Raw genomic sequence first — 20,940 nt, forward strand, 5'->3', positions numbered from 1 at the left:
TACCTTTTAGAATTTTATTTATTTTTGACCAGGCGTGGTGGCTCACGCCTGTAATCCCAGCACTTTGGGAGGCTGAGGTAGGCGGATCACTTGAGGCCAGGAGTTCGAGACCAGCCTGGCCAACATGGTAAAACTCCATTTCTACTAAAAATACAAAAAATTTAGCCAGGAGTGGTGGTGTGCCCCTGTAGTCCCAGCCACTCGGGAGGCTGAGGCAAGAGAATTGCGTGAACCAAGAAGGCCAATGCTGCAGTGAACTGAGATTGTGCCACTGCACTCCAGCCTGGGTGACAGTGCAAGACTCCATCTCAAGCCGGGCGCGGTGGCTCAAGCCTGTAATCCCAGCACTTTGGGAGGCCGAGGCGGGTGGATCACGAGGTCAGGAGATCAAGACCATCCTGGCTAACACAGTGAAACCCTGTCTCTACTAAAAAATACAAAAAATTAGCCGGGCGTGTTGGCGGGCGCCTGTGGTCCCAGCTACTCGGGAGGCTGAGGCAGGAGAATGGCGTGAACCCAGGAGGTGGAGGTTGTGGTGAGCCAAGATCACGCCACTGCACTCCAGCCTGGGGGACAGAGAAAGACTCCGTCTCAAAAAAAAAAAAAAAAAAAAAAAAAAAAGACTCCATCTCAAAAAAAAAATATATATTTTTGAAGAGATATAATTTCATATATATGCATGTATATTTGTAAATTATTAGAGGTAGCATTATTAGGCCAAAGGGCGTATCTATTTGTAATTTTCATAGCTACTACTGACTTTAAATATATTTTAATATATATATATTTTTAAATTGAGACAAAGTCTCACTCTGTCACCCAGGCTGGAGTGCAGTGGCACAGACTCACTGCAACCTCCGTCTCCCGGGTTCAATTAATTCTCCTTCCTCAGCCTCCTGAGTAGCTGGGACTACAGGCGTGCACCACCACGCCCGGCTAACTTTTGTATTTTTAGTAGAGACGGGGTTTCGCCATGTTGGCCAGGCTGGTCTTCAACTCCCGACCTCAAGTGATCCGCCCGCCTAAGCCTTCCAAAGTGCTGGGATTACAGGTGTGAGCCACTGCACCTGGCCTTTTAATATGGTTTTTAAAACAGAAAAAGATAGTAGGCTATAATTAGCTGAACATTAAATAAGGTATAGATTTTACAGAAACTGTCTTTAATGGAATTTCCAAATCAATAAAACAAGCAAAAAAATACAATACCAAAAAAAGAGAAGTATTTAAAATAGAATAGTCCAGCCACTTAGGAAAAATATACAAGATACATTGGTATAAAGATAATACATATATACATTCCAGAAGGACTAAAGGTTTAAATATTAAAGATGAAATCATGTAAGTACTAGAAAAAAACAAGACCATTCAATAATATTGGGGTACCTCTTGCGAATGTCTTCCTAGGCATGACAAAAGTAGAGATCTAAATACAAACACTCATTACCATTAAAAACAAAACAAAAGAGAATACTAATAAATTTGAAAGGTCAACATCATCCTGGGCAAAAATATATCTGACAACACATCTGAGAAAAAAAGTGGTAAAATGTGGTAAATGTTCATAATGTTCAGTTTAACACTCCCTTTCATCTAGGCTGGAGAGCATTTTGGGTCTACAATCTCGAAAGAGGAGCCAGACGAAAAGCAAGTGAGTAAATAATGTTTGGGGAACATTATCATTCTGGATAAACCGGACAAGTCCTCTGGCCATCAGGCTCTTTCTCACTTTCCTCAGAGGCCAGCTGAGGCCAAATACACCATGTCACTCATTCAGCTTTTAGAGTAAACAGTCACCCCTGTTGTTCTGCGCCTCCCACAGAGCTCTCCATGTTCTTCCACTTCCCGAACCTTTCCACTATGCCCTCTGGATCCACTCGGCTCCACAGCCAGCAAATGTGCCTTATCAGTAACCTCTCCTCCAAGCTTTCCTGCCACCTCCTTGAAGCTGGTTTTTTTCTGCTGATATTACTTTCCTTTCAGCCCTTTGAAATTAAGGTTTTCTTTAAAAATAACCTGGCCAAAAGATGGGGTTCTAACATTTGTTCTTACAGGTTGATATTATTCCTTTTAAAAAGCCAGCTCTTTTGAAGTTCATGCTATGTAGGAGGCCACACTAATTCCTCTCACCTAATGAGCTCCTACCTATTTGCTCTATTTCATTCAGCCACAGCTTCAGCATTCAGTCTACCCTAAGCCCTGCCTTCATCCTGTAACCTCAATATCCACAAGGATAAACCATCTATTGCCTCATATCTTAGCTTCTTGATGTCCCCTCTTCCACTCCACATCAAGTATCATTCTCATGATTGTATTTCAAATTTTGGTATCACTTGTTATCTGCTCTTGTTTCAGAATCACTACTTTTAAGGTTTATACGCTTATACTCTCAGACCACAGCTCCTTCTTCTGTTTACTCCTACTGCAAAAGTTTTTAAACTTTATTGAGTAGCAACCTCACCAAGATCTCCAAGATTTTTTTTTTTTGAGACAGAGTCTTGCTCTGTTGCCCAGGCTGGAGTGTGGTGGCATGATCTCGGCTCAGTGAAACCTCTGCCTCCTGGGTTTAAGCAATTCTCCTGCCTCAGCCCCCTGTGTAGCTGGGATTATAGGCAGGTGCCACCACACCCAGCTAATTTTCATATTTTCAGTAGAAATGGGGTTTCACCATGTTGGTCAGGCTGGTCTTGAACTCCTGGCCTCAGCTGATCCGCCCACCTCAGCATCCCAAAGTGTCGGGATTACAGGCATGAGCTACCGCATCCAGCCAACATCTCCAAGGTTAATCCCCTACTTTATCAGTCCTCCTTTTTCTTATTTTTATTCTTTTGAGACAGTCTTGATGTCACCCAGGCTGGAGGGCAGTGGCATGATCATGAATCACTGCAGCCTTGAACCCCTGGGCTCAGGCAATCCTCTCACCTCAGCCTTCCAAGTAGTTGGGACTACAGGCATGCATCACCATGCCCAGCTAATTATTTTCTTTATTTATTTTTGTAGAGATGGTGTCTAAGTTGCCCAGGCTGGTCTCAAACTCTTGGGCTCAAGTGATCCTCCTTCCTCAGCCTCCCAAAATGCTAGGATTATAGGCAGGAGACACTAAGCCTAGCCTATTTTTAAAACTTTTTGTAGAGACGGGGTCTCCTTAATATACCCAGGCTGGTCTCGGACTCCTGGCTTCAAGCAATCCTCCCACCTTGGCCTCCAAAGTGCTGGGATTACAGGCGTGAGCCACCGTACTTGGCCCTCCTTTTTTTTTTTTTTTTTTTTTGAGGCTGAGTCTCGCTCTGTCGCCCAGGCTGGAGTGCTGTGGCGCCATCTCGGCTCACTGCAAGCTCCGCCTCCCGGGTTCACGCCATTCTCCTGCCTCAGCCTCCTGAGTAGCTAGGACTACAGGCGCCCACCACCACGCCCGTATTTTTAGTAAATATTTCTGTATTTTTAGTAGAGACAGGGTTTCACCGTGTTAGCCAGGATGGTCTCGATCTCCTGACCTCACGATCCGCCCGTCTTGGCCTCCCAAAGTGCTGGAATTCCAGGCATGAGCCACCGTGCCTAGCCTGGCCCTCCTCTTTCTTTATGACACATTTTATCCAACTTAAATCCATAGTCTATCACTTTGTTCTTCCCTCTCTATTCTTTTTCTCCAAGATCACCTCCTTTTTATTCATTCATTAAATATTTGTGTTTTTTTTTTTTTTTTGAGATGGAGTCTCGCTCTGTTGCCCAGGCTGGAGTGCAGTGGCGCAATCTCGGCTCACTGCAAGCTCTGCCTCCCGGGTTCATGCCATTCTCCTGCCTCAGCTTCTCCGAGTAGCTGGGACTACAGGCGCCCGCCACTATGCCCGGCCAATTTTTTTGTATTTTTAGTAGAGATGGGGTTTCACCGTGGTCTCGATCTCCTTACCTCGTGATCCGCCCGCCTCAGCCTCCCAAAGTGCTGGGATTATAAGCATGAGCCACCACGCCTGGACTATTTGGGTTTGTTTGTTTTTTGACATGGAGTCTTTGCTTTGTCACCTAGGCTGGAGTGCAATGGTGCAATCTTGGCTCACTGCAACCTCCGCCTCCTGGGTTTAAACGATTCTCCTGCCTCAGCCTCCGAAGTAGCTGGGATTACAGGCGCCCACCACCACGCCTGGCTAATTTTTTGTATTTTTAGTAGAGATGGGGTTTCACTATGCTGGCCAGGCTGGTCTTGAACTCCTGACCTCGTGACCTGCCCACCTCGGCCTCCCAAAGTGCTGGGATTACAGGCGTGAGCCACCGCACCCAGACCGTTCATTAAATATTTACCGCGCATCAACTATATGCCAGGAACTGCTCTAAGCAATCCAATGACATTGGTAAACAACAGAACATCCCTGGCCCATGGAACCTACATTCTTGAAGGAGAAGCCAGACACAAAGCAGGTGAATAAATAAACGAGGTAACTTCAGGGTATGATAAATGCTCTGTGAATGAAACATAAATGGCATCAAATGATAGAGACTAACAGGAGGCTAGAAAGGGATAAGGGCTCCTCCGAGGGATAATATATGAGTTCAGACTGCACAGGCCAGGCGCGGTGGCTCAAGCCTGTAATCCTAGCACTTTAGGAGGCCGAGGCGGGCAGATCACCTGAGGTCAGGAGTTCAAGACCAGCCTGGCCAACATGGTGAAACCCTGTCTCTACTAAAAATACAAAAATTAGCTGGGTGTGGTGGCACATGCCTGTAATCCCAGCTACCTGGGAGGCTGAGGCAGGAGAATCACTGGAACTCGGGGGGCAGAGGTTGCAGTGAGCTGAGATAGTGCCACTGCACTCCAGTCTGAGCGACAGAGTAAAACTTTGTCTCAAAAAAAAAAAAGACTGCATAAAGGTCCTGAGGTGGGAGCTTGGTATTTTCCAAGAACAAAATAAACACAGTATGGCTGCAGAACAGTAAATGAGGGGGGAAAGTGGTATCGGATGGGATCTAAGAGGTAGCCAGGCCATAGACAAGGAATTTGGACGAATAAGAAGCCGATAAAAGTAGAGGAGGAGTATGCTCTGATTAAGGATTTAAATTATCCTTTCGGGCTGGGCACGGTGGCTCACGCCTGTCTCAAAAATAAAAATAAAAAGAATTACCCTTTTAGCAATATTATCGATCTTATTTTGTACTTGTTTAGTGAAACTCCAGTCAGGGATAATTCCAGCTATCTTTTTTTGTTGTTGTTTTTAACTTACAAGAAAAAGTGATGCAGTGGGCAGACTGATTTTACTATAATTCAGGATCAGCATCCTTCGATGGCCTCAGCACCACCTGGAAACTCTTTCTATAGTCTCCACTATCGCCAGTCCTCAGTCTCCTCAAACTGCCTGCTCTATTCCTTACTCATCACTCTTAGAAAATGACTTGGTTTTCTATTTCAGAGAAACAGCAGGCATCAGAAAGTACTCCCTTAGCTTCCTTACATAACCTAGGCCCGTCTGCTGCTGTTAGAGAAAAATGGCTGTTCCTCTATCTAAGGCTAAATAGTCCCTCATGCTATGCTCTGGATCCTATTCCTCCCGGTTTCTCAGGAAGCTTACTTGATCCTCAAGTATCTCTTGAATATTTAATTTCATCCTCTTAACTGGAGTCTTCCAATTATCTTTTAAACATGTTTAAGTCTTTACTTAAAAAAAAAAAAAAAAATTAAGACTCTCCTTCCACTCCCATACATAGCTCTACTTCAAAGTGTTATCTGGTGCTGGTCCACAAACTGACATAAGATATATCACAAACTGACATGAGATTAAGTATGGAAATGGAGAGTGAGGATTGAGAAACATTTATAGGAATTTGACAGAATAAACTTATGTCTGTTAAATACAATGATAAACTATTTAAACATATATATATGTATTTCTTTCTTTTCTTTTCTTTTTTTGAGATGGAGTATTGCTCTTGTTGCCCAGGCTGGAGTGCAATGGGGCGATCTCGGCTCATCGCAATCTCTGCCTCCCAGGTTCAAGTGATTCTCCTGACTCAGCCTCCCCAGTAGCTGGGATTACAGGCATGCACCACCATGCCCAGCTAATTTTGTATTTTTAGTAGAGACGGGGTTTCTCCATGTTGGTCAGGCTGGTCTTGAACTCTCAACCTCAGGTGATCCACCCGCCCCAGCCTCCCAAAGTGCTGGATTACAGGTGTGAGCCACTGTGCCCAGCCTAAACTTATATTTTTATGTCATTTAAAATTTTAACTTTCTTTTTTTTTTTTTTTTGAGAAAGGGACTCACTCTATTGCCCAGGCTGGAGTGCAGTGGTGCAATCACAGCTCACTGCAGCCTCAACTTTCTGGGTACAAGCAATCCCCACAACTCAGCCTCCTGAGTAGGTGGGACTACAGGCACATGCCACCAAACCTGGATAATTTTTTGTAGAGCCAGGGTTTCACCATGATGCCCAGGCTGGTCTAAAACTCCTGAGCTCAAGCGATCTTCCTGCCTCAGCCTCCCAAAGTGCTGTGATCACAAGCATGAGCTACCATGCCTGGCACTTAAATTTTCATTTTCTAATAATTTATTGTATTTTATAAAATTATGAATTGAAGTCATGATGAATTGGAAATTTGAAAAATCACCATAGATGGTTTGAGAGCACTACTCTTGCTAATGTCCTCACTCTCTCCTCCAGAAACACTTCTTGAAGGTATACCTTGTTTTTTTTACTACTACATATCCTATTTAGTCCTCAACCCACTCCAATCTGAATTATGCTCCCATGACATGACAAGTTACCTCATTTGCTGAACCCCCAATCCACATGCTGAAGTACTAACCACCAGTACCACAAGATGTGACTGTATTTGGTAATTAAGATTAAATTAGGTCATTAGGGTGGGTCCTAATGCAGTATGACCTGTATCCCTGTAAGAGAAAGTTTGGACATGGAGACGGAGACCCCAGACACATGCACATGCAGAGGGACAAACATATCAGGACACAGCAAGGTGTTGGCCATCTGCAAGCCAAGGAGAATGGCCTCAGAAGAAACTAGACCTGCCAGTAACTGATCTTGGACTTCCAGTCTCCAGCACTCAAATAAATCTTAATTGTTTAAGCCACCCAGTCTGTGTTATTTTGTTATGGCAGCCCTAGCAAACTAATACACCACGTCACTAAAGTCAACAACATTATTTTTTAGCTCTCACCTTGGTCAATATCTCTTTCTTAGCAGTATTTGGCATTTTGACCATTCCCTCCCCTTCTTGAAACATTCTCTTACTGTGGCTTCCAAAACACTGAAAACCTTATTGGTTTTCTTCCTTTTCACCTATTTCTTCTCTGTCCCCTTTGCAGGTTTACCCCTTCCTACTAGCTATTAAATAACAAGCTTGGTTGCAGGCCATCTTATTATTTTGTCTATGTAACATCCCTTAGGTGACCTATTTCATATGCATGGCTCATACATACATACCCAGCTCCCTACTTGACATCTCCACTTAGAAAACTATAGCCAGATTTATGATCTTTCCCACCCAATTCTATTCTCTCTTAACATTCCCTTTCTTAATGTAAGGTATTATCATCCATCTATTTTTCTAAGCCAAAAACCTAAGTTATCCCCTTCTGTCATCACACACCATATGTAATCTATTACCAAGTCCTTATCAATTTTACCACTCCCATCCCTCTTAATTCATTCATTTTCTTCACTGCTATTGCCCAAGCCCACATTACCCTCACAAACTACTGTGTTTCCTATCACATCTGTCCTCATATCTATCCTCACTCCTCTCTAACCCATTCTCATCCATTGCAGCCATTATTCTGAAATACAAATCTAATAATGTTATTACCCTGCTTGAAACACTTCTACACCTTTCTGCTGCTCTTAGGATAAAATTAATAAACAGTTCTGCAGAGTCAGGCCCCTATGGACTTTTCCAGTCACATTTCACAATCCTGTGTTCAGCACTCCAAGCATTTTCATTTTTTTGTGGCATCAGAATCTGCCAAAGCAGCCATGCAAAGGGACACACTCACTAAACCCATTCCCATTAACTCTGTACTTCTTCAGATATCAGCTTTATTACCAGTTTGTTAGGAAGGGTTTTTCTGGACCAGGCGCGGTGGCTCACGCTTGTAATCCCAGCACTTTGGGAGGCCGAGGCGGGTGGATCACGAGGTTAGGAGATCGAGACCATGGTGAAACCCCGTCTCTACTAAAAATACAAAAAATTAGCCGGGCGTGGTGGCGGGCACCTGTAGTCCCAGCTACTCGGAGAGGCTGAGGCAGGAGAATGGCGTGAACCCGGGAGGCGGAGCTTGCAGTGAGCCAAGATTGCGCCACTGCACTCCAGCCTGGGCGACAGAGCAAGATTCCATCTCAAAAAAAAAAAAAAAAAAAAAAAAAAAAGGAAGGGTTTTTCTGAACTTCTTGATGCGGTTAAAAAAAAAAAAAATCCCACTATTATATGAGTCCACAGTACCATGTAACTCTCCTCTCTTCATTCACACCATATATAGCTGTAATTCTACATGTATCTGGGTGATTATTTAATCTCCCTTACTAGGTAAGCTCCACAAAAGGGCAAGAACTTACCCAATGCAGAACAAAGAGCCTGAAACAGTGGTTGACCAACAAAAATTTGTTGAATAGGAAGAATGACTATAGCCCTCTTATAAATCAATTCTTTTTCTTTTCTTTTTTTTTTTTTTGAGACGGAGTTTCGATCTTGTTGCCCAGGCTGGAGCGCAATGGTGCGATCTCAGCTCACCGCAACCCCCGCCTCCTGGGTTCAAATAATTCTCCTGCCTCAGCCTCTCGAGTAGCTGAGATTAGAGACATGCGCCACCACACCCAGCTAATTTTGTATTTTTAGTAGAGACGGGGTTTCTCCATGTTGGTCTGGCTGGTCTCTAACTCCCGACCTCAGGTGATCTGCCTGCCTTGGCCTCCCAAAGTGCTGGGATTACAGGCATAAGCCACTGCACTGGGACACAAAGACAGGCCAGGCGCGGTGGCTCACGCCTATAATCCCAGCACTTCGGGAGGCTGCGGCGGGCAGATAACGAGGTCAGGAGTTCGAGACCAGCCTGACCAACATGGTGAAACCCTATCTCTACTAAAAATACAAAAATTAGCCAGGCATGGTGCTGCGCACCTGTAACCCCAGCTACTCTGGAGGCTGACGCTGGAGAATTGCTTGAACTCGGGAGGTGGAGGTTGGGAGGTGGAGGTTGCAGTGAGCCAAGATTGTGCCACTGCACTCCAGCCTTGGTGACAAGGCTCTGTCTCAAAGAAAAAAAAAAAATTAAAAGACGTAAAGTGGCAATGAAAAATAACCAATAGGCCGGGCGTGGTGGCTCACACCTGTAATCCCAGCACTTTGGGAGGCCGAGGCGGGCAGATCATGAGGTCACGAGTTCAAGACCAGCATGGCCAAGATGGTGAAACCCCGTCTCTACTAAAAATACAAAAATTAGCTGGGCATGGTGGCAGGCGCCCATAATCCCAGCTACTCAGGCTGCGGCAGGAGAATCGCTTGAACCCGGGGGATGGAGGTTGCAGTGAGCCAAGATTGCGGCACTGCACTCCGACCTGGGTGACAGAATGAGACTCTGTCTCAAAAACAAACAAACACCAAAACAAACCAATAAACAAATGCAGTGATCAAAGAAATGCAAATGTAAAATAAGATAGTGTTTCCATAACCATTAAACAGACAAAAATAATAATACCGAGGCTTTACAAACATAGGCATTCTCATAGTAAACTGACAGGGAGAATACAAATTGGTACTACTGGCTGGGCGCGGTGGCTCATGCCTGTAATCCCAGCACTTGGGAGGCTGAGACAGGCAGATCACTTGAGGTCAGGAGTTCAAGACCAGCCTGGCCAACATGGTGAAACCCCGTCTCTACTAAAAATACAAAAAATTAGCCGGGCATGGTGGCAGGCACCTGTAATCCCAGGTACCTGTGGGCTGGGGCAGGAGAACTGCTTGAATTTGGGATGCAGAGGTTGCAGTGAGCTGAGAACATGCCATTGTACTCCAGCCTGGGCAACAGAGTGAAACCCCATCTCAAAAAAATAAAAAAAATAATAATAAATTGATAAATTGGTACTATCTTTCTAGACAGCAATATCTATGAAAAGCCTTAACGTTTTTTAAGTTTTCTAAAACTTACTTTTAGGAAATCATTAGGTATGCACAAAGATTTAGCTATAAGGGTAATTACTGCAGTGCTGTCTATAATGGCAAATAATAAAGGAAACAAAGCCGATGCCCAAAAATGGGAGATTAGTTAAATAAAGTATATGATACATCTTTTTTGTTTGTTTGTTTGTTTTGAGACAGGGTGTGGCTCTGTTGCCCAGGCTGGAGTGCAGTGGCAGGATCACCCAGGCTTAGGCAATCCTCCCGCATCAGTCTCCCATAGTATTGAGCTTATAGGTGTGAGCCACTGCAGTCAGCAAATAAGTCTATTTTAATGTGGCTAGTAAAATTATTCTGTAGAAAATTTAATAACAAGTAAAATTGTACATGGTATATTACGTGAAAAAAATAGGTTTTAGTATGTTCCCATTTTTTGCTTAAACAACAAGAATCAAAATACGCATAGATAAACCTATTCTGGTTTCCCACAGGAAAAAAGACTGGGAAACAAAATACACCAAAATATTGTTATTAACAGCGACGTTTGTATTTGCTTTCTAAATATTCTATGTTGATCATATTTTACTCCCATAACATGAAAAAAATGTATAAAACGAAAAAATAGTAGTCTGAATGATGGCATTTCGAGGGAAAATAGACGTATTTCAGCTGCAGTATTACCAATCAAATAGATCTCAATCTAGACTGCTGCTTACCAGAATTATCTATTAACTTTTAAATGTGAGGACCCCATCCTTAAATTCATTTTGGTATAACATTATAACGTTATCTTAATTTGAGACTTTCATTTACTGGGATGCTTTTACAATTTCTAAGAAGGAAGATTTGATAGACTTCAGTATTTTTAAACTACACAGTAAAAGAAGAGATAAGAAAATAAAATATTTGATTAATCACCTGGTTTCATGCTGGCATTAATAGGTCTGGCAGCTGCTGCAGCCATCTGCTCTCGTCGAGGATCTTGGTAACTCATTTTACTAATGAATTCAATTGCTGCTTCTATACTTCTGTTGTTAGTTTTCTGAAGAGCTTGTATAACCATATCCTGATATGAAGTTTAAAAAAAAAGAAACAAAATTTAAATCTTATAATAATACAAGGGAACGAACACTATGAGTTCCACTAGAGAAATCCATAATTATGAAGAACAGGGCCCCAAACCATGACATTAATGTTCTGTTTGTAGCTACTAAAAACCCCGCACAAAACCTCAACTTAAACAGGCAGGGCGCAGTGGCTCAAGCCACTTTGGGGGGCTGAGGTGGGCAGATCACTTAAGACCAGGAGTTCAAGACCAGCCTGACCAACATGGTGAAACCCAGTCTCTGCAAAGAAAACCACAAAAATTAGCTGGGTGTGCTGGCGCACACTTGTAATTCCAGCTACTCAGGAGGCTGAGACATGAGAATTGTTTGAACCCAGGAGGTGGATGTTGCAGCGAGCTGAGATGACCACTGTATTCCAGCCTGGGAAACAGAGCAAGATGCTGTCTTGGAAAAAAAAAAAAGAAAGAAAACAAATCCCTCAAATCTTCCAAATGTTTCTTTAGCATTTTCATCTTTATGTAACATATTTCTATTTCCTCCTAGGATTAACATCTTTTTTAAAGTATTTTTAAATTTTTACTTTTTTCAACACACTATTGTTGGGTTGAATTAGAATTAACAACTTTTTGGGTACAATCACAGCAACATGATTCTGATTACTTCTAATTCTTTTTACTTTTTTTTTTGCTGAGATGGAGTTTCGCTCTTGTTGCCCAAGTTGGAATGCAATGGTGCGATCGTGGCTCACTGCAACCTCCGCCTCCTGGGCTCAAGCGATTCTCCTGCCTCAGCCTCCCAAGTAGCTGGGATTACAGGTGCGCTCCACCATGCCCGGCTTATTTTTTGTACTTTTAGTAGAGACAGCATTTTACCATCCAGGCTGGTCTCAAACTCCTGACCTCAGGTGATCCACCCACCTCAGCCTCCCAAAGTGCTGGGATTACAGGCGTGAGCCACCGCTCCCAGCTTTCTAATTCTTATATAAACAATCAGAGACTATCAGATTGTTAAAAAGGTAGCAATCAAAATATAACAAACAACTCTTTTAGGCTGAGTGTGGTGGCTCACACCTGTTATCCCAGCACTTTGGGAGGCCGAGGCGGACAGATCACCTGAGGTCAGAGCTCCAGACCAGCCTGACCAACATGGTAAAACCCCATCTCTACTAAAAATATAAAATTGTCTGGGTGTGGTGGTGCATGTCTATAATCCCAGCTGTTTGGGAGGCTGAGGCAGGAGAACCCGGGAGGTGGAGGTTGCAGTGAGTACAGATCATGCCACTGCACTCCAGCCTGGGCAACAAGAGTAAAACTCCGTCTTAAAAAAAAAAAAAAAGAACTACTTTTTTATATGAGTATTTTAGCATTTTATTAAGCACATTGCCATTGTATATAGTAGTTCTGGCTCTTATCCTCTTAGAGATTACATTTTCAGAGAACTACATTACAGGAATACAAATATAAGACAAAAGAAGATACTTAGACTATATATGATTATGTGATAAAGACTTTAGGAGACTATATAGAACGATGAAAAAAACGGAGGATTTGGAATCAGACAGATGTGAGTTTGAGTTCCAGCAGCTCTGTAGAGTGACACCTGGCAAGTTATTTCACATTTCAGAGGCTCAGTGTCTTTGCCTGTAATAGGTTCACAGGGTTGATGTGAGGATTAAATAAGAAAACATGTGAAGTACCAAACACAGTGCCTGGAGCTAAAATGTTGGCTGCTCTCTTCCACTCCTTGTACTTTATGTTTTATGTAAACATAAATCACTCACTATCATGCAGAAAGTATGCTGACATGCATTTTTCAAGAGGGAGGCAACTACTTACTTGTCCTAGAGGATTCAGTATTTCAAATGACATTTTTAAATGAGAAATGGCTTAGTAAGACTAATGGGTGAACAGGCTACTGACAGATGATCCTCCTATATGAAATGATAAGAGAAGAACGTGAGACCAGCCAAATAAAGGATGTGGTAAGAACTTATTGCCTACCTAAGGTCATTTCTCCCTTTCTTGGAAAAAGTTACTGATTTTGTTGGAAGCAGCAAGGGTTGCCATAAAAATTTTGCTATGCCTGCCTGATCTAGGTACTGGTCCTTCCTCGACCCGGTTTCTTAGGCAACATATGTGACACCTGTGCTAGAGCATGTTGCCACCAAGAAGTAAAATTTAAGATATTCATGAGTCCTAGGCTCTGAAATCTTTAAGACCTTGAGCTAATCGTAATTAACTGAATCACTATCTTGCTAAAAGCATTATTATTTAGATTTTTGTTAAAACCAAATACGTGCAAATGTAAAATAATAGAAATCACCCATTAAAATTCACCAGGGAGTGTTTAATTTTAAAACTGGTTAAGTCAAGTGAACTCTGTATGTATTTATGCTATTATTACACAGCAGTAACACCTCCATTGGTAAGAAAATTAGCACCCACTACCCTTTTCCAATATTGTGGGAATCATTTTTCTTTTCCTTTTTTTTTTTTTTTGAGACGGAGCCTCGCTGTTGCCTGGGGTTGGAGTGCAGTGGCGTGATCTCAGCTCACTGCAATCTCCGCCTCCCGGGTTCAAGCAGTTCTCCTGCCTCAGCCTCCAGAGAAGCTGGCATTTACAGGCGCCCGAAAACATGCCTGGCTAATTTATATTTTTTAGTAAATATATAAAAGGTTTTGCCTTGTTGGTCAGGTTGGTCTCGAACTCCTGACCTCAAGTGATCTACCCACCTTGGCCTCCTGAAGTGCTGGCATTACCGGTGTGAGCCACTGCACCTGGCCCATATTCTTGTTAAATGCACTAGAATTTCAGCCTTGTGATTTTGGTGATTACTATGCTAACCTTTATGTTTTAATATTTATTGCTATGTTTTACAATATTTCTTACAGCTATAAAAACATCAACCAAGCATTCATTAAGTGGAGGTGTTAGTGCCAGTGTGAAAAAGAACATGTTCAAATCAGTAACTTTGGAATGGGAGTCTTTTTTCTTTTTTTTTTTCATTAGAGACAGGGTCTTGCTCTGTTGCCCAGGCTGGAGTGCAGTGGTGCAACCACAACTCATTGCAGTCCCAATCTCCTGGGTTTGAGTGATCCTCCCACCTCAGCCTCCTAAGTGGTTGGGTACTACAAGAACATGCCACCACACCTGGCTGATTTTTAACTTTTTTTTTGTAGAGACAGGGTCTCACTATGTTGCCCAGGCTGGACTTGAACTCCTGGCCTCAAGCAATCCTTCTGCTTTGGCATCCCAGAGCACTGGAATTACAAGTGTGAACCATCACACCCAGCCAGAAGTCTTTTTTTTTTTTTTTTTTGAGGCAGAGTCTCACTGTCGCCCAGGCTGGAGTGCAATGGTGTGATCTCAGCCCACTGCAACCTCTGCCTCCCAGGTTCAAGTGATGATTCTCCTACCTCAGCCACCCAAGTAGCTGGGACTACAGGCATGCGCCACCAGGCCCAGCTAATTTTTTTTTTTGTATATTTTGTAGAGTCGGAGTTTCACCATGTTGGCCAGGCTGGTCTTGAACGCCTGGCCTCAAGTGATCCACCCGCCTTGGCCTCCCAAAGTGCTAGGATACAGGCGTGAGCCACTATGCCTGGCCAGAAGTCTTATGTGATAAGAAAATATGTCCACATAATTATGCTTTTGTTTTTCATGCTTATAAGCAAAAATATACCCCAGTGATTGTATTATGTGCTCCAAGAATGCATCAATCCCATTTAACATTTATTCCTATGAGAAAATTAATCTTGAAATATTTGAGCTTTTAATTTTACAGGGTCACCAGAAACATATTCTCAAAAAAAAAAAAAAAAAAAAGGCACTATCTTGAACTTGGCGTAGCTAATAAAAAGAGTAGGTTAAGGTTTCTGAAATGATAAAAAAGAATGAAGTGAAAACTAGATAATAATTTTGAAATACCAAGTTAGGATCTTGAACAAGATAAACTCTACAATACAATGGGATGCTACCAGAATGAGTGATTCAAGGAAGTAGAAGTGGACTGCCAGATTCTTTATATCACCATTGGTATAAATAATACCATACTTCTGCACTGTCTGGGAAGTGAGGTGAACCTCTGCCCAGCCACCTCACGGTCTGGGAAGTGAGGAGCGCCTCTGCCTGGCCGCCGCACTGTCTGGGAAATGAGGAGTCCTCTGCCCGGCTGCCCCATTGTCTGGGAAGTGAGGGGTGCCTCTGCCTGGCCGCTGTGCAACGCTCCAAGTGTGAAGTGACAGCCTTGTATGTGATCTTTCTGCCCTCCCCAAGTTTGCATTTTGATATTAAAGTTTACTTTTTAATTAAAAAATAAAGTAAATAACACCATACTTCATTATTTGGACAAATAGGGAATGATAAATGTCTAAATACTTTCAATAAAGCAATCTTGTGACAATTTGAAATGTGTAATTACAATAAAGCTATCATTTGTGTAGTAGCACTTCAATGAAAAAAAGCACAAACACATCTTTGTAATACAAACCAATTATTGTTATTATTATCAATAATGAATAAAGCATTGACCAATGCCTTAGATTTCTTAAAACTGTCTTTATTAGAAAGAACTTTTAATTACCTTAAAGGTATAGGCCATGTCACTATCCTGACTGATGGGTGGGGTGCACACATAGTAAGAGCTCCATAAATACATATTACTGGGTGACTTATCTGACATAACACATTACCACTTGGGGCCTTTATAGCTATGTGATTTCATAACTTCTCTTTGCTTAGCAATATGTAAAAGGAAAGAATAAGATCAATAATTATTCTTTGCCTTTTGGCTAAGGGATTAGGAAGAAAGTGCTTGGGACAATCTCCACTCAAGCCATTTCTTTAATCCTCCAAATACTAACGAGAAAAACATTATCCCAGGTCCTTCCCTCCTCCTCTCTCTATTTCCTGGTCCAAATCCAGTATTTTTAGAACAGTTAAGTATAAAAATGATAGAAAATAATATTAATCAAATAAGTAAATACAATGTGCCAGAAATAAAATTTCTTTTTTTTGGCTGGGTGTGGTGGCTCACGCCTGTAATCCCAGCACTCTGGGAGGCCAAGGTGGGCGGATCACGAGGTCAGGAGTTCGAGACCAGCCTGGCCAACATGGTGAAACCCCATCTCTACTAAAAATACAAAAATTAGCCAGGCGTGGTGGTGGGCGCCTATAGTCCCAGCTACTTGGGAGGCTGAGGCAGTAGAATTGCTTGAACCCGAGAGGCAGAGGTTGCGGTGAGCCGAGATCGCGCCACTGCACTCCAGTTTGGGTGACTGAGCAAGGCTCCATCTCAAAAAATATAAAAAATAAAAAATAAAACTTTTTTTTCCTTCTAGTTTAGTTGTAAATCTCCCTTTTCAAATCCTTTACTATAATGCATACTTAGGTTCTCATTTTTTAAATTAAATACAGATATATATGGAAATTCGGTCACCAAAAAAACACAAAACAACAAAAAACAAACAGTGAAGGAATTTTAGGAGTAGTTATCTTTATACAGTGAAGCTAAGTATAATTTTCAGCTTCTTCTTTACACTTTTAAATTGTTAACAGAAAATAGGCAATATTTTTGCAATCAGAAAAAACATTACTATAATTTTGAAAAATGTAATTAACTTTTTTTGAGATGGAGTTTCCCTCTTGTTGACTAGGCTGGAGTGCAATGGTGCGATCTCGGCTCACTGTAACCTCTGCCTCCTGGGTTCAAGCGATTATCCTGCCTCAGTCTCCCAAGTAGCTGGGATTACAGGCATGTGCCACCATGCCCAGCTAATTTTGTATTTTTAGTAGAGACAGGGTTTCACCATGTCGGTCAGGCTGGTCTGGAATTCCCAAAGGGCTGGGATTACAGGCGTGAGCCACCGCGCCTGGCCTAACTTGTGATTATTCACATTTGGTTAAATTTTACATTGCCCTTCTAAAATGACTCCTGACACCTAAAATATTCATGCTCACAAGGTATGTTATCATAAGAAGCAAATTCTATTAATAATCTAAATGAAATGATTAAATACATGGGTTATGAAAAAATTTCAAAATGAATTCTGAAGAGAAATATTAAAGACTTGGCAGTTAGCCTGAAGTGAAATTTTGTTAGTTTTTGTGAATTTAAGATTTGGGCCTGAGAACACAACTGCTTACACAAACTCGTAACTATAATTCTTTCTCCCTACTATAAAGTTAAATTTCATAGCCTTGGAACTATCATTTCCCCAACAGCCACTTAGTTCACCAAGCTTGTATTTCACACAAACAGATGTCCTTCCCCTACCCTCACCTGTGCCTTTCTTCAACTGCACTTCCATTCTGACTTCATGACCTGGCCTTTTAAATTCCAGAAACTCCAGAATTTAGTGATACATATCACAGAAGAAACTAAAGAAATAATATTATTTTGTAACATCAATTAATGGAATTATAAACATAACATTCTTTGCTGATAGAATACATAAATGTGTACACAGGGTTAAATTCTCCCAAAGGAAACATTTTGGCATGTTATCACACAAAAAGTGTTATGTAGCATAAGGTAAGAAGAATCCTTTCTTTTGTCTTTAAACATTCTTACCTCATCAAATCCAGCAGCTTGCAAGTCTTGAAGCATTTGTGGATTAACTTCTGAAGTACTCCGAGGAGAATTTGTTTCATTTGCAAATGGAAGCAGAGAGTTTCGAATTTCCTGCAAGGCTTTATGATGCGTCCCAAATTTGGGTGGATTTCTGACTTGTCGAGGATCTTCGGTTGACATTTTATTCATGTTATGCTCAGCCTTAGCAGCATCAGATGGTTTAGATAAATTCCTAAGGGATTCCCGAATTTCTTGTAACATTTGTCGGCTACTGCCAGTATAGTTACTGGCAGGAAAGGTCTTAGGCCTCATTTGTCTATATCCTTCTGGCTTTTCACTCCTCTTCATGAAAACATCTATATATGTAGCCCACACGAAGGACTTCTTTATTTGATAGATCCAGAGCTTTCTTCTGAGCAAAAGTGAAAATGATCCTTCAAGGAAGTCCCCAGGACTGTTAAAATTCTTTAGGATATAAATAATTAACTATATAAAAGAAAGAAAGAAAGCTATAAATTAGTTAATAAAGCAGTACCATGTATTAGACGAAAAGTCCATTGATACAGGGGTTAAGAGATTCAGGTTATAGTTCTGACTCCATTAAGGATTATTCCGGGTTCAGGACAAGTTACTTAATCTCTCCATGCCTACTTCCTAGCCAATAACCTAGATTTACCTCAAATAGTAGCTATGATGATTTAAAAAAAAAAAAAAGTTCTTTAGTAAGCATACAAAGCATTTATACTAATGCCAGGGATTATTAAGTGAACAATAAAACAGGTAACCTCTTATTAACAACTCCACCTAGAGGATCAAATTTTAAATTTTACAGACTTCAAGATTTCTTTTTTTGAGACGGAATCTCGTTCTGTCGCCCAGGCTGGAGTGCAGTGGCGCAATCTCAGCTCACTGCAAGCTCCGCCTCCCGGGTTCACGCCATTCTCCTGCCTCAGCCTCTCCGAGTAGCTGGGACTACAGGTGCCCGCCACCACGCCCAGCTAATTTTTTTTTTTTTTGTATTTTTAGTAGAGATGGGGTTTCACCGTGGTCTCAATCTCCTGACCTCGTGATCTGCCCGCCTCGGCCTCCCAAAGTGCTGGGATCACAAGTGTGAGCCACCGTGCCCGGCCTCAAGATTTCTTTAGAAGGGTATTGTCGCTTTAAATTTTTTTATTTTTATTTTTTGAGATGGAGTCTCACTCTGTCACCCAGACTGAAGTGGAGTGGTGTGATCTTCGCTCACTGCAAACTCTGCTTCCCCGGTTCAAGCAATTCTACTGCCTCAGCCTCCCCAATAGCTGGGATTACAGGCACCCGCCACCACGCCCAGCTAACTTTTTTTTGTATTTTTAGTAGAGATGGGGTTTCGCCATGTTGGCCAGGCTGGTCTTGAACTCCTGACCTCATGATCCGCCCACCTTGGCCTCCCAAAGTACTGGGATTACAGGTGTGAGCCACCGCACCCAGCCTTTTTTTTTTTGAGACAGAATCTTGCTCTACCACCCAGGCTAGAGTGCAGGAGTGTAGTGGTGCGACCTTGGCTCACTGCAACCTCCGCCTCTCAGGTTCAAGTGATTCTCATGCCTCAGCATCCCACGTAGCTGTGATTACAGGCGTCCGCCACCACGCCCAGCTGATTTTTGTATTGTTTAGTACAGATGGGGTTTCACTATGTTGGTCAGGCTGGTCTCGAACTCCTGGCCTCAAGTGATTCACCTGCCCTGGCCTCCCAAAGTGCTAGGATTGCAGGCTTGAGCCACTGCACTCTTCCAATTTAAAAAGATTTTTAAACCACTATTCCAGAAAGTCCCTTTATGCTTCAAAAACAGATGCCTGAGTTTATTTTCCAAGCTATGAACTAGGACTCTGATATGGTTTGGATCTGTGTCCCCCTCAAATCTCATGTCAAACTTTAGTCCCCACTGTTGAAGGTGGGGTCTGGTGGGAGGTGGTTGGATCTTATGGATGAATCTCATGAATGGCTTAGCCGGATATACAGTACTCCTGTGAGTACTAGAAAAGCACAGCACTTGTAATGGAAAGCAACAACAAAAAATGAGATTCAAGTACTTGTTCAGGGGCCAGCACTTGGGAGGCCAAGAAGGGAGGACTGCTTGAGCTCAGGAATTTGAGACCAGCCTGGGCAACATAGGGAGACCCTGTCTACATTAAAAAAAAAAAAATTACTTGTTCTGTTAATTAGTAGCAGTGTGGACTTGGGCATTTAATTCTCTGAAACTGACTCCTGAGACATAAAGTGGTTATCAACATCTACCTTATAAATTGAACTAGGATTAAAGAGGAACAATGCAACACAAGTAAAGGAATATACACACAAGTATGTGAAGATGTAGGCTGTTCCTTGCAACATCATTTATAACAGCAAAAATTGACACCAGTCTAGATGCTCATCAGTGGAGGATTGTTCAAGTAATTCATAGTACATTTATATAATATACATCTAAGTCAAAAAGAATGATGCAGTTCTTTTTTTTTGAGATGGAGTTTCGCTCTTGTTCCCCAGGCTGGAGTGCAATGGCGCGATCTTGGCTCACTGCAACCTCCACCTCTCGGGTTCAAGTGATTCTCCTGCCTCAACCTCCCGAATAGCTGGGATTACAGGCATGCACCACCATGCCCAGTTAATTTTGTATTTTTAGTAGACGGGATTTATCCATGTTGGTCAGGTTGGTCTCAGACTCCCGACCTCAGGTGATCTACCCACCTCAGCCTCCCAAAGTGCTGGGATTACAGGCGTGAGCCACTGTGGCTGGCAGAATGATGTAGTTCTATATGATGTACAGACATAAACAGATACCCAAATGTATCCTAAGCAAAAAAAGCAAATTCACCATACTGTATATAAAACTAACCTATTTTCTGTTCTAAAATTAGATTATAATTTATTGCTGTGAAAATATGCTAAAAAACACTTTAAATGGGTAAACTTAGGGTTTTTTTTTTTTTTTTTTTTGAGACAGGGTCTTATTCTGTTGCTCAGGCTGGAGTACAGTGGTTTGATCACAGCTCACTGCAGCCTCAACCTCCTGTGCTCATGTGATCCTCCTGCCTAAGCCTCCCAGGTAGCTAGGAATGCAGGAACATGCCACCCTGCCCAGCCAATTTGTTAATTTTTTGTAAAACAAAGTCTCCCTATGTTGCTCAGGCTGGTCTTGAACTCCTGGGTTC

The 20,940-nt window shown here is 42.2% G+C and overlaps 1 protein-coding gene across 3 annotated transcripts in view; it reads right to left on the reverse strand.

Annotated features, from left to right (window-relative positions):
• The window catches only part of LATS1 (large tumor suppressor kinase 1), a 58,908-nt gene that overhangs the window by 24,675 nt on the left and 13,293 nt on the right, over positions 1 to 20,940 (reverse strand). For 2 of the 3 annotated variants that reach the window (XM_055267107.2, XM_063632267.1), the window contains exons 2-3: positions 17,752 to 18,237; positions 11,032 to 11,179 (exon numbers count right to left, since the gene is read on the reverse strand). In XM_055267107.2, coding sequence (XP_055123082.1) covers positions 11,032 to 11,179; positions 17,752 to 18,099 — 496 coding nt within the window. In that variant the 5' untranslated portion in view covers positions 18,100 to 18,237. The remainder of the gene's footprint in view (positions 1 to 11,031; positions 11,180 to 17,751; positions 18,238 to 20,940) is intronic. The other variant, XM_055267133.2, reaches the window with a different exon arrangement.

Source organism: Symphalangus syndactylus, chromosome 2 (assembly GCF_028878055.3).
Source record: "Symphalangus syndactylus isolate Jambi chromosome 2, NHGRI_mSymSyn1-v2.1_pri, whole genome shotgun sequence".
In the NCBI taxonomy this organism is placed as follows: Eukaryota; Metazoa; Chordata; class Mammalia; order Primates; family Hylobatidae; genus Symphalangus; species Symphalangus syndactylus.